The 14,707-nt window shown below is 35.7% G+C and overlaps 1 protein-coding gene and 1 long non-coding RNA gene across 4 annotated transcripts; one reads left to right on the top strand and one right to left on the bottom strand.

Moving 5' to 3' along the window:
• Positions 1 to 132: 132 nt before the first annotated feature.
• Positions 133 to 14,466, top strand: LOC110383188 (SPRY domain-containing SOCS box protein 3). 3 transcript variants are annotated; one of them, XM_064035727.1, is made up of 6 exons: positions 133 to 574; positions 2,449 to 2,645; positions 6,208 to 6,436; positions 10,518 to 10,751; positions 11,847 to 11,923; positions 13,876 to 14,466. In XM_064035727.1, the coding sequence occupies exons 1-6, from the start codon at positions 439 to 441 to the stop codon at positions 13,960 to 13,962; spliced, it is 960 nt and encodes a 319-aa protein (XP_063891797.1). In that variant the 5' UTR covers positions 133 to 438; the 3' UTR covers positions 13,963 to 14,466. The 3 variants fall into 3 exon arrangements, with proteins under 3 accessions (XP_063891797.1, XP_049694031.2, XP_049694030.2); XM_049838074.2 differs by lacking the exon at positions 13,876 to 14,466 and adding an exon at positions 12,795 to 13,481 and having other exon boundaries at positions 11,847 to 11,918; XM_049838073.2 differs by lacking the exon at positions 13,876 to 14,466 and adding an exon at positions 12,795 to 13,481 and having other exon boundaries at positions 134 to 574.
• Positions 3,683 to 4,802, bottom strand: LOC135117189 (uncharacterized). The gene is made up of 3 exons (XR_010276690.1): positions 4,111 to 4,802; positions 3,841 to 3,903; positions 3,683 to 3,763 (listed from the first exon to the last, which is right to left on the bottom strand). It is a non-coding gene; the product is annotated as an uncharacterized LOC135117189 (long non-coding RNA).
• Positions 14,467 to 14,707: the final 241 nt, after the last annotated feature.

Below are 14,707 nucleotides of genomic sequence, written 5' to 3'. Positions count from 1 at the left end.
TGGTATCAAATGCTTTAGAAGAGGTCATCAAATAAGTAAATTAAAATTAATTTTCTATTTTACCTTGATATTTCTTAAATAATATTCCCGAACGTACCAAACGGTATAAATATTGCTGTGGCCACGACGATCGAATCAATCCAATCAATCTGTCAAAATAATCAAGTCGAACTATGTTCATGTGTTGTAATTTTGATTAAAAGTCGGATTTTTCTTGCATTCATACAATTTAAATACTATTGTGGTGTGAATTTTGTAATGATTGGTGCATATAAACTAAATAACAACGTTGTTGTTTTCATTCTTGACCCAGTAGTGAGATTTTGTAAAAATACGTTAAAAAACTCAATATTGTCATGTTAAGGTGGATTTTGTGAGAGTGTAAGTGAAATAAAAGGTGTTTTCTTTATTAGTGTGTTGTAATTTTGTGAGGACAAAATGCTGACATCAAGAGTGACTGGTGAAGATCGTCAGAGGGCTGCGAAGCCTTACTGCCAGTGTACGACATCGACTGAGGGGAAACCTACACATTGGGAGCGCCACTATGGCTGTGCCTGCGGTGAACACTCTGACAGTAAGAACTCCTTGCTAGCAATTCTTAATTTAAGTTTGCTTAGTGTAACTTTTTCATCTATAAACCATTCAACTTCTAAGTTTAAGTAATCGTAACATAATAACAGGTGAATTGTATTCATTGATTTCAATTGTGTTTATCTAATTAACATTAAACAGGTGTAGTGGCCTACTTGCTATCACTTACAAAACGCCTAATGAAGTAGCTACCTCTCAGTTAAAATTCATTGTTTGGGCTCCTAAATCTTCATGAAGAAGGAGTGAAGATTAGTGAAGTACTAGGGTATACTTCATCACAGTTACACACTTCAACTGAATGACTTATGGAGTCGTCCCATTACATTTGTTTGGTATACCTTTCTTCTTCAGTCTATATTTGCCCATTGCTGATATCCTTCCATTCACGGTGGTCCTGAGCTCTCTGCATCCAATCCTGGACTGTGTGTCTTCCACCTTATGCATGTTTGTCTTCCACCTTATGCATTGGTGGAGATACAGGTGATCAGATGTTTGTGCGTGGCCTCCATTCTATTACCAGAACGGAGTTATCATTTTGCACCTTGTATTAAGAAGACTATAAAATACCTTCTTATGAATAATTATTTTACTAATACATTATTTTAAGACACACTCAGATACAGATAATAACAATTACAATTGTTTTAATTGTAGGTAAGTATTTAGATACATGTAATTAAATAATGACTGTATCTTACCATCTAAATTAATTCTGGGTATTTAAGAAAGATCTGAAAAAGTAATTTATTCTAATTAAACTGATAGGTACATAAAATTATCAACAGTTGAGACACCAGATAATGTTTTAAAATTATTTTTCAATCATTTGTTAATTAATTTTATCGATCGAGTTGTCAACGCTATCTGCATCTAAAATTATTATCTCATGTTGCCATGCACACAGTATCATTAAAAAGTAGTAAAGGCTATCAAGAGTTCAAATATCTGTATTAATTAGTTCTGTGGAGAATGATGCAACTTTTGTACCAGATTACAGCATGCTACAGCCTACGAACATTTATAACATGTTAATATAATGCTGCACTCCGTGTAGATAGACCTTGCTGGGCCTAATATATACCTCAAAACTATTAATATCTGTGCCACTTGTTGCTAACAGCTGTTCTATATTAATATAATATAGAAGAAATATTGTTTGCGTCCTAAAGGCACTGAACTACGGCACAAATTCGAAAAATTATTTCTCGCTGGGAAGCTACACTCTTCCTGAGTAACATAGGCTATATTTTATCCAGGTGCTAGTAGTAGTTCCCATATTATGTATATTGATAAACCCGCAAAGCTTAGCAGTTTTTAATAAATAAAATGCTCAGTACTTCTTCATTATAGTAATGATAGTAGCTGTCAACAGTTTTGTGCAGTTTCCATGTTAAAGATTCATTAACCATTAAAAAATTAATTACTCACATAATCTTATGCTTGAATTGGTTTAATGAGTGTCATTGTTAATTATTTTATACACTACTATTGTGTATAGATTGTAACAAAGATAATGAGGTAATTACTACACCCCTGTAAAGATTTATCATTATTTAAGTTTACATGAAATTGAGCTTTTATATATTATATTATTTATCTCTACAGCTATTTATTTTTGTATCAAATATCACCTAACTGATTTATTCCCACTTTTTAAATATGCAAAATCCTGAACGTTGCATAACTACGTTCAGATACATAGAGTTTCTTGGGGTTTCATGAGACCAACTCTTTGGAACCATGCAACTAGTTTGACGTTTCGAAAGAGCTTTTACAGGCCTATTTTAAATAAAAAATATTGACTTTGACACAGATTCAACAATGCTACAGATGCTCTTAAAAATATTTTTATTCCAGTAAGCGAATGGAAATGGGAGATGCCAAACACGCCCGCCCCCAGCTGGGTGCTGATGTGTCCTCAGAAGAAGCAGGTGACCTTCCACCCGTACTACAGTTCCGGTACCGCTGCCATCAAGGGAGACACGGCGCTGGTCAACGACTTTCATTACTATTGGGAGGTCAAGATGCTGACGGAACCTTATGGGACTGATATTGTGAGTACATGTTAAAGTTATTTACTCATCAAGATTTAAGCGGACCGAGCCTCAGTCAATCCATAGATACCTGTTAGTTTTTTTCGCCTGCTACTACGGAGCTAAGGAAATGATAACGTTGCGCTGATATGTAGTGAACTGAATTTATTTTCCGAGTAAAACATTGCAAAACATAACAACGAAATAAATAAAAATATGTATCAATAAAATCACATAGAAAATTAAATTGGGGTCCGAAAAATACTACATATTTTACCAATAGGCATTGAGAGCATTCAACCAAAGAAATTAAAGATTATGGTTTAAATTTAGCTGTGATAACTTACTACACTTTATTGTAAACTTTTATGATAAGATGTCAAAAATATCAATTGCACTAATAAAGTTTATGAATACCTATCGTACGATATTTTTTAAATCTTATCTATTTGTTTTACTTGCTGTCTGTCTGGCTCAAGTATTTTGACTTTGAGGCACGCATTAATAAAATGATTTATCAGTACCTACCAGTGAAGACAAATAGCTAAAACATTTTATGTTACGATAGGCCCATGTTTAAACAATTAATTTTTGATACCGCAAAATCGTGGCGTACATTGCCCTATGAAAAATTACATATACATATATAGGTACTTGTTAATGTATTCTATAGTGCCAAAACCTCCTGATGAAATACATAGCTAGGTACACCTGATGTTTGAGGTTTGCTGTTTTGTGGATCTTGTGTGGTCCTTAAGAGCGCTATTACAAAATCGAATCGCTCAGATTTAGGTAAATTAGACGATAGCCGGCAGCACTTGCGCGCGTGTGCGTCTAGTGAAATACGCAACGCACACCTGCGGACCGCCACGCGGCACAAACAAACTTGAGACTTTGCCACTTTTATTTTCGAAATAGTTTATTGGTTTTATAGTTTATGAAATATTATTTGTACCGATGAATTTTATAACCTAGAATAGCTCGATTGAGTTACAATAAACAAATAATCGTTTACAATTTTTAAATTATTTAATCGACAACCAAACTTTTCACCATGTTTATCAATTAGGTGTAAGTAATTGATTTATAAAAAAACTAAAATCTATAATTCGTCTTCCATGTATTGTATCTTCATTTTCCTGCAACAATAAAAACTAGGAATGTAAATAGTTTATTAAAACAAATATGTCTGTTGCGAGTGACAAAAAATACTTACCATATTATTTGTACTGGTATCCGATTGAGTCTGATAATCTGAATTAAATATGCTTTCATTATCCTGCAAGAATCACAGATATCCAATAATATTATTATGCAACAGCGAAACTAACGACGATGACATTTACGTACATATTTCTATATAACCAACATCAAAAAAAGAGAACCCAATCTATAACATTTTCGCATTAGAATATCATGGGTTAATACTTGTGTATATTGCATTTCAATCAGATCATTAAAACTAATAAATAAAATAATAACCCACTAGTATCAAAACGAGTTCGTTGCGCAGGTTGCGCTATATTTTTCGAGCTCCGGCGAGTTTGCGCGGCGCAACAGCGAGCGATACGTCCACCCTCGATAAGCGCCTGGCGCTGGCGCTGACTAAAGTTGAACACCGCGCGTCACAAGATTTATATTGATTTTTGCATTGCAAACAAAAATTATTTTAAAATATTGTTTTACTTTTAAATAGACCAATTTTTTTTTTCAAGCTTTATAACAATACCACCTTAATTATTAAATATGTTTTATTTGAATTTGGATTATACTTTCATAGATAAAAAATATAGTTTCGTACGGAAAATTGTCAGTAACTCTCAGTTTTATAGAATTATTTTTGGTGTATTACTGTATGAATTGTAATAAATTGGTGTAAGCAAGCACAAGTACAAGATATAGTTGTATCTTGAACATTTTTATAAATGGTTAAATTGCTATATCCTCGTAGTACTGAAGCATCAAAAGATTCCCAAAAGCAACATTTTATGAAACATCCTTTGCAGAGACAAAGATTTTACTGATGTACGTGGACAAATTAAAATATTTATTGAAAACAGCCCCAAGATAAATGATCAAACTTTCTTAATCTTATTTTTGTTTTTTTTTTGTGACTATATCCAAAGCATAATGACGCATCAAAACTCGTATAAAACTCGAAAATTTGTGATAGCCCTCTTAAATCAGCTCTGTTAGAAACAAATGACCTTCGATCTAAAATTGATAAGGACAAGAAACGGTGCATTTCTAGAGGTAGTTACCAGTTACATTACGACTACTTTACAATAGTCATTGATTAGGTACGTTAACATTGACCGATGTGAGCTGGCAATTTCTATCTCGAAGTGTGCCTGATAACAAAATGATGGATTATATCGTACCAGATTGATCGACGACCATTGATCTAATACTTGTTAGAGTAGACAATATTTCGTAGAATTCGTGCTAATATGGGCGATACAATATTTAGGTATTTTGTTTGCCCGACTAGGCAAAATAATTGCGTCTGCAAGGCACAGGTTTATTTAAAGAAACTACAGGGACATCTAAAATCTTTTCGAGTTCTAAACTGCATCTGATTAGACTCGGAAAAGTGGTCGGCCAGGAATTTTAAATCACAAAAAAACTTTATTATTTCATAAAGAGTTATTTCTTCTTAGAGATCAGCCATAAAGTTCCCAATAAATAAAACTGTTTGAATACAATGTCGGAAGTCTCTGTAACTATGCAATGTCAGTTCCACTTTGGCAAAGCGCCACAATGGTTGTTGATCAACATTTATACAGCTCGACACGACACTGTTGTATGTTTTGTTTTTCTACAATTCCTTTAAATAGACCACTTGACCTTTTCTTTCATTTTCGATGTATAAATAGTTGTCTCGGGAATGAGTTAAACTGGTTTAACTAGCTGCTTGATTTCGATATTTTTATACACTTCATTACTTTGATATGGAGGAAGAAGGGAGTGTATGTTAGTATGACGAGTGACGGAAAAGAATTTAAGAGAAAAACACCAACCCCAAATAAAATTGGGAACAGGGCATTAAGAAGAAAATACTTTAATATTGCATCAGCCTTTTCTAAAGTCTAATTGGCTGCAGTGTCAACCATGCTCTGAGAGTAGGGCTGCCATCTCGAATTTCGCCAAACCCGGACATTTGGCGTAAATCGCATTTTTTCCCCGAACGAGTGCGATTTTTTTAAGCAAAATAATACCTAATTTGTAATCCATTTACTATTAGTACATGTACTTAAATTCAATGAGGCGCTTCCTTACATGAAAAGTGTCCGGGTTTTCCCCGGACACTTCTTGAAACCCCGCCCGGACGGCCCCCGGACGGCCTCCAAACGAGGACAAATCCGGGGAAACCCGGACGGATGGCAGCCCTATCTGAGAGTCCTAGATATCATTACAGGCCAGGCCTATTCTTCATCGAAAATAACCTTTATCTTTTTACATAAATTCCTAATTCATCAAAAGAGCTGAAAAAGATAATCATAATTTTTATTATGACAAAAAGTATATTGGATTAATTTTCACATCATTATTAATAAAATTACATACTTATTTTTTTCCGCAGATGGTAGGCATCGGCACAGACAAAGTGAACATGGTAGACTCCTTATACACGTTCACCTCCTTCCTCGGCCGCGACGCGGAGTCTTACGGACTCTCATACACCGGAGCCCTGCGTCACAACGCCACAGTCAGTCGGGATAACGCCGGCTTCTGTAAGGGGAGCATTGTGGGGGTCAAAGTGGACCTCTGGCTGGGGACGCTCGAGTTTTATCTTAATAGGAAGTCACAAGGTGAGTTGGGGAAGTTATGTTGCGTTTTTGCAATATGAGGAAAGGTGGTGAAGAAAAGAATCCTAGCTTCAACCATAATGGTTGCGGGATATGGGTTAAAGAAAGTAACTCTGTCTGTCTGGCTTTTAAGCCAAAACTACTGAACCAATTTAACTGTAATTTGGTATTTTTGGTACCTAGTCTAGAACTTGAAAAAGGACATAGGTAGGCTACTTTTTATCTGGGAATGGGAAGAGTTTCCCTGGCCAGTGTGGCTAACTTTGAAACTACGAAGTTATTAAACGAGAACACATCATACAAAGTCCTTCTATGAACAAAATGTAATTCAATTTACACTATCCTCCTTTTCAAAAGTTGGCTAAGATCTAGAATGTGCGTCACTTACGTTGTACTTTGTAGTATTATTGTTTGTTTACATAAGTTGACACGTTATCGGCAATACGATTCTAGCTGATAACAGTAGTACTATGTACTGTCATTGTGGGTCATGTCTTACTAATCTATGTCTACAGATAATGTAGAACATTTTAATTAATGAATGACCTAGTTGAACTTTTGCCTACATAGGTACCCTTATAATCAAAAGATTGCAATAGGGAGAAAAATCCTTTTGTAGGCTACATAAAAATTGTGATTTTGAATAGTTTCCAGGACATAGAATTAATGATTAAGAAATACCTAGTTGATCCTTTTACTTGATAACTGATATGTTTATCTGATTGTGATCTATGCAAACGATCAAGTTCAATATCACTATCGAGTATCGATTTACCGTATGGGTAAATGAATAGTATCCGCATATTGCGTTTATATGAAATATCCGCATTTGTAGTACATACTTAGTACTACGTACTGCGTCAAGGGTCGTTTACTCTGATAGTTTTTTTCATTTAGGTAGTATTAAAAAATATTGGTCAAAAACGTACCTATTGCTAATTTGATTAAGACACATGAAGGATGAATTATTGTAATTTTGATTTGATGACACATTTTTTATTAAAATGTTTCCTCTAAAAAATATTCTAATCAAAAAGTTCCTGATAATAATTTATAAATGCATGGCCTATAGAACACACAAACAATGCGTGTCTGTTCTATAAATTTACGCAAGAAGTCCAATGTGTCAGTTATCAGCGTGCATGGTACATGACCTTAAGTTACAAGTTAGCTATCGCTCTGATAGTAGCGAGCGACGTACAACCGCGGTGAATTATCACTGATACTGGTTTCATTAGCTAATTATTAATTTGTAGGGTAGGTATGATAGAAGTTATAATTTGTTGGGTGACACAAATAATGATTAAATACAGAAAATAGATAAATACACAAAGCAGTAAATATGTATGAGTCAATAATATATCAGCCATTATATTTAGCAAAGCAATAAATATCTCTTCTTCTGACAAAGCAAGGAAAATTCAAGAATTGCTTGTTTGAAAATATGTTAATATCTGTGACACATGCTTTGACTTTAATCAAACTTACAGACAAATAAATCAAGCCCTGTGTGGGTGAACAAAGTCTTATTTGAGGTCGTTTAAAAAAATTATCGTACTTTACCTGATCAAGATAAATACCAAAATAATTATATCCATTATTAATTTATAACTGTACTACAAAAATCTACATTATCACTTAACGTCTAGGTATTGAACGATATCAACAATATTGTTTATAGTCTGATAATATCACGCATCTAGTACAATGACATTATAAAGTCACTATCCTGATTCAATGAAGATCATCAAGATAAGCCAACTTTTATCAGATTTCCAAACGTCCTTAGGTTCATTCACCTCTTACACTACAAGCTTACCTACTCGATTAATAAGTCGGGTTAATAAAAAGATACCCAATTCGTATTAAAGAGTGTTAAGTCTTTCACCAATAATAATTTTCATTTAGATGACAACATCTTGAGGTAATCTTGAGGTAGTCAGAACTTTAAAGTCAGACTTTACAGCCAAACCTTGGGCAAGCATGGTAATTAACGCACATCAAGGTCCCCCATACATGGCTTAGGAGGGTACTGGAGTTGTATAAAATAAATACAACTCTACGCGCCTTTCTTGCGTCATGTATGGAGCAATGGAGAACGGTTCTTCACTATCCAGGATGTAGACAAATTGAAGGGACCGGCGATCCTATTAAGATCGAGCGGGGAATATTCCAGGGTGACAGTTTGAGTCCACTTTGGTTTTGCCTGGCCTTGAACCCTTTGTGCACATTGCTAGAGGGTTCGGGGCTGGGCTATCCTTTGCGGAGAGGGGGTCAGGTTTTATCCCATTTGCTTTATATGGATGATCTGAAACTGTTTGCCACTACAGAACTGCAGCTGATGAAGCTACTGAAGATCACTGAAAATTTCAGTAGTTGCATCAGGATGGAGTTCGGTGTGGACAAATGTGCAGTCATGCATGTAAAGCGAGGGGGAATTGTGGAATCTGAGGGAGTACAACTCTCAGATTCCATAAACCTGAGATCACTCTCCGCAAACGATACATATAAATACTTGGGTATGGCGGAGGGGTTAGGCATCAATGTGGCTGTCATGAAACAGTCATTGCGGGAGCGTTTCTTTGGCCGCCTGAATAAGGTTCTAAAAAGTTCCTTATCAGGCGGCAACAAGGTTCGCGCCTATAATGGTTGGGTCATGCCAGTCCTGATGTACTCCTTCGGCATACTCAAATGGACTCAAACTGAATTGGATGCCTTGGATAGGAGAGTCCGCACACTGCTGACCGCAGCACGAATGCATCACCCACGATCGTCGGTGATGAGACTGTACATCCCACGGAAATGTGGAGGTCGAGGCTTTTTAAATGCAAAGACGCTCCACAACCGTGAGGTATGCAGTCTCAGAGAATATCTTCTCAAAAGCGACGTGGGTATGCATCGTGATATGGTAGCAGTGGACAAAGGACTCACCCCGCTATCGTTGGCAAATGAGAACTGGCGCAGACCTGTGGTACTAACTACCCATGATCGCAAGGAGGTATGGCAGAGCAAGCAGCTACACGGACGCTTCTTCGGGGCTCTTCATGGCCCCGATGTAGACTTCAATGCGTCCGTATCTTGGCTACGCTTCGGTGACTTGTTTGGAGAAACCGAAGGGTTTGTATGTGCAATAATGGACGAAGTTATCCTTACGAATAACTACCGGAGATATATCGTGAAAGACGGGACGGTTGACATATGTCGGGCATGTCACCATCCGGGTGAGTCTATCAGACATATTATATCTGGTTGTTCTCGTTTGGCTAATGGTGAATATTTGCACAGACATAACCAAGTGGCCAAGATTATCCACCAGCAGCTTGCTCTGCAATACAACCTTGTAGACCTTGAGGTACCGTACTACAAGTATGCGCCCGACCCAGTTCTCGAAAAGGACCATATCACGTTGTACTGGGATCGATCTATCATCACTGACAGGACTATTGTAGCCAATAAACCTGATATTGTGGTGATAGATCGATTAGCGCGCCGCGCGATGATAGTCGATGTCGCTGTTCCGCATGACGAGAACCTTGTGAAAGCTGAGAAAGAGAAACAAATAAAGTATGTCGACTTAGCGCACGAGGTTGTCGCCAGGTGGAGTGTCGACACGGCTGTTGTTGTGCCGATTGTCGTTACGGCCAATGGTTTAATAGCCAAGAGCCTCGACGAACACCTCAGGAGGCTCTCGTTGGGCGGCTGGATCAAGGGACTGATTCAGAAGGCAGTACTCCTTGATACGGCACGTATTGTGAGGAGGTTTCTGTCTCTGGGACCCTAACCACCGGTACCTTGGACCCTGTGCCCGATATCGGTGGCAACCTATTTTTTATATTTTTAAATGTTTTTTATTTTTATATTTAATATTTAAAAATGTAAATTATATGTTTAAAAATAAATAAATGATAAACAATAATACTGATGACTATGGACTACTCTTCGACTTCAACCATGCACAGTTTGACACTTAGCTCCCACAATTATGTTCCATACCTACTCAACAACTTAAAATGTGACAGTCACAGCCACTTTAAAAAATACGATACCATGCAGAAATACTAAATACCCCTCACTTTAATTCCAGGCATAGCCTTCTACAACCTCCGTCGCCATCAGTCTCTCTACCCGATGATCAGCTCAACAGCCGCCCAGTCATCATTACGGCTGATATACGCCGCGTCATGGCAGGCCTCCTTGCTGGTGGACGCCGCGAAGATACTGGCCACCTCAGTCCATGGCGAGGTGGGGCTGCCACCAGGGTTGAAGCACACCTTGAAGAGCCAGTTCTGGTTGACGCTGCCTAATGAGAGTAATGAGAGTGAGTATATAAGTGATTAGTCTTATCTTTCGATACTTTGCAGTAAGGTAGATTTATACTTAAGGTGCATCTACACGGTGCAAGTAGTTTGCGCATGTTGAGGTAAATGCGACAAGATGTTATAAAAAAAAATTAAAAACGTGCTGGTCCAACGACTCGCGTATATACCAAAGCAAAATACCCACCCGCGGGCTCTTGTCACTTGCGCATGTTAACTTGCTCCAGCTACATGCACCGTGTAGATGCACCCTTAGCACTTTTTCACATCACACTTTACTAAAACGGTAGCAACCTCAAAAATGGTTTGATAGAAGCCGTGATGAATATATGTAGTTTCCAACAATAAAGGTTTTTATTACACATCATTTCCCAACCTCATACTTATTTACTGTTAGTGTCATGGAGTAATTTTCCTTTTTGCTGCTTCGGTTTTCATAGTTACACTGTAATGTGCAGTAATTAAATTGACATAATTTGTAACTATCATAGTAAAGATTAAGATATCAACGCGCTAGACGCTCATTATCAATTTATTAACTAAGTAAAGTACCTCTGTTTCATAGTTCACAATCATTAACAAAGTCTTCGCTACTTTATCAGTTATACCCCAATTACTATGACAAGGTTTCCACAATATAATCATAACAACTTTGTCTGTCTATGAACTTTTGTATAAAATAAACAAACCTAGTTATAGTAGACAAAACACGAAAAAATCATGGGATTATGTGGAAAAATATGAGAAAGACAGAGTGATAGATAAACTTATCTCTTTTCTAGTACTACCCCAATTATTTTGTAGTTATTTGTTGCACACGGACAGTCCCAGAGAAGTAAATGTGACCCCACAGATAACCTAAGATTGGTGTTGCTATCTACCGCGTTTTTTGTGTAACTTAAATAAGAACTTTAATATATAAATGTCCGGAAGACACAAGGCTAAATAAAAATAGAATGATTCCACATTGAGTGATATCAAAAATAACATAAAATAGCTTGTTTTTTTTCTAGAATGTTGCAAATTTTGACACTGATAGGGAAGTGCTTATGATATTATCAAGTCTAAAACTAAATACTAACGTTTATCTATTTCAGATTGCATGTTAAAGGAAGAGGATATGAAGCCAAAAGTGAATCAGGGCCCCAGCACAAACAAAGCTAGCTCAAGTATGGTGAGTTACTGTTTTTATTAACAGTACTACTTACTAGCTTACTTTAAACACAGTTAATTTATTTTCTTTTAAGTTTTACTGCCTTTGTACATCGTCATACTAACTTTTAAATGTATTTGATGTTGCTACCATAAGTAATTTATTAAGTAGGTAAACAATACGGCCAAAACAACATTGGTAGTTTTCAGTTCTGATGCTAAAGTACCTGTCTGTCTGTCACGTTTTCACGCCAAAACTACTGTACTGATTTAAATGAAGTTTGGTACTTTATATAGTCTAGACTTTTAGAGCTTGAGCTTATGTCCTTTAGGCCAGTTTTTATTCTATTATGCGTTGTTACTCCTGTGTTATTTTTTATGTACTGTAAGCATGCTTGGGAAACAATAATTAACTTAGCATGCAAGCATTGTTTAAAATCACAACTGCTATTGATGAGATATTTGAAGACAAAGTATGCTTCATTTTTAATTATAATTAAAACAAAGCCTTGTATACTTGTGTAAAATAATTTTATGTATGTTTTATTTCAAAGCACCTTATTTAAAAAATCTCTATTAAAAAAAACTTAAAAATTTAAAGATATATGTTACATACTGGATATTTATATTTAATTGCATGCATGGACTGGGGAAAGATACCATAAATTATTAAAGACATAGAAAGCAGAGGGCCATTTTACAAGATCATTGTATGAACCAACTTTTTATGTTCTGAAAATTAAATAATTAAAATTAGTATGTATAAAAGACGTTGTGGGCACAACCGCATCATTAACACAAAATATGTTTTAAATATGTAAAATGTTATTAAAATAGTGCATGAAATTAAAATTTTTGACTATACATATTTATATGCCAATGCTCTTTCCCAGTCCCTGTCGTCCATGTTGAAGAGAAAGCACTGGCATAGAAGATGGTAAATGACGTCACATCCGGTGTGACGCGCCTTCGAATTTGGAAGAGGCAGATTTTAAATTGTGATCTGTAGAATAAGAGCTGGAAATCATAGAGAGGAATGTTTTTGAATGCGGACTTTTTATTATGATCTGTAGTTTATGGTAGTCTGGATTAAGTAGGTTTTCTTTCATCTCGATGTATTTAAATATTCCTAGTTATAAAAACAGTTAAACAGTCTCTTGTAGTTTTTTCAGCCATCTGATTGTCCTGCCGTTACCCAACTTTATTTAGGGGCGGCCATGTTTTCTTGTTCTATACTCTTCTATCTGTAGTCATCTGATTTATTGTGGACAAATATATAACGATCTTAAAATGTTAAACTATTATAATATTGTATTGTAACCAGCACTGCCTATTAATCGCTTGCCATAAACACACTTATATTCCAAACAAAAATACTCAAGTCAAAAATGTAATTTTAAGCCCAAGCCATTTAGTTTTAGGGTTGCCATTAAATATATTTCGAAAATTATTAGGGCCATGTATACTTTTCATGTCGTTCATAAAATGTGACTATGAAGTAAAATAAGTAGATATTGTACAATTAATTAAAAGACTGTAAATATATTGAAAAAGATAATTAAATATTCGATATGTAAAAACCTCTTTTATTGTATGAATTCTGGTCCTGCTCTGATCCTTCCTTAACATTTTGCAGGACTGAAACTGTTTTAATAAAAAGTAAATACAAGGCTTTGTTTTATTATTGCAAAAAACACGAATAAAATCTCATGGCCTTCAAACTTCAGGAAGCAGAACTTTTATAATAAGTAGGACCAATAGAGAGAGTACTTAAATATCAGTTCTGCCTGATGGTAAGTAAGAAAAAGGAGTGCAAGATGACCTACCAACTCGTAAAATTCTGCTCCGTCAACACACCAAAAAAACTACCGAGAACTAGGGTATATTTTATTGAAATGGTAATACCGTGCAAATTATCGCAGTATTGCCACTGTAAGACATTTTTTATTAATGGCAATGTCAACTTTTTCACAGCTGACGGACGCAATGCCAAGTCAATACATGAATGGGTACTACGTGGATAGCATCGAGAGAAACCATCGGATTGTGGTCTGGCAGTAATCGTCACGATTTGATAGTGTTCATTGTGAAACATTGGCCAAAGAACATTCTATAGATATAGTAAAGTTATTTATGTGTATAACTTTTAATTAATAATCTACTTAGTTAAAACAATCTGAAAATGTGCGCATATGGAATGTTATTTGGTAATACAAGCTGTTGATTTGCATCCGTGCCATATTAAAGGACGTAATTATGCTAATGATTCTCGACCCAAATCAACAAAAAAATTGGTACGTAATTTTTTTTTCGGAATTCCGTCAATGTCATCTAGCCGTATTTAAACTTGTCGCGTGTGTTACTGGCCTTAAAACCGTGCTGCGCCCTCACACAAACGCAAACACAAAGCATACGCACCGATCATTCATAATTTTCATTCATAAAATTGGATTACTTCTGAAATACTACGACACTACAATGACAAAAAAACCAGTGTATATTAGCTATTTCCCATCTACTGTAATTCCAATCGATTATTTACGTATTTTATGACCTTCTCCTGAACTATGGCACAAGTGCAAATCAACACCTTGTATTTCGTGTCTTTGTTCATTATTACGGTGCAGGTCTAGTTTATAACCAAATGATGGATTACATACTACAAGTATATACTTTTTATATCGATTTGATCCTTATATAGTAGTGTTACATATCTACTTTTTAACTGTATTTTAAACAAGATAGTAAAATAAAATAATATTTTAGAACATATTAACACATCAACATATTCAAGTGCATTTTTGTG

The sequence above is a fragment of the Helicoverpa armigera genome, chromosome 8 (genome assembly GCF_030705265.1).
Source record: "Helicoverpa armigera isolate CAAS_96S chromosome 8, ASM3070526v1, whole genome shotgun sequence".
Lineage (NCBI taxonomy): Eukaryota > Metazoa > Arthropoda > Insecta > Lepidoptera > Noctuidae > Helicoverpa > Helicoverpa armigera.
Note: the sequence above shows the minus strand (reverse complement) of the source record. Positions and strands in the feature narration are given on the sequence as shown.

Coding starts and splice junctions, on each gene's coding strand:
- LOC110383188 (XM_064035727.1), top strand. CDS start 439: ATGCTGACATCAAGAGTGACTGGTGAAGATCGTCAGAGGGCTGCGAAG. Junction 2,646..6,207: donor AACCTTATGGGACTGATATT/GTGAGTACATGT, acceptor TTTTTTCCGCAG/ATGGTAGGCATCGGCACAGA. Junction 11,924..13,875: donor ACAAAGCTAGCTCAAGTATG/GTGAGTTACTGT, acceptor ACTTTTTCACAG/CTGACGGACGCAATGCCAAG.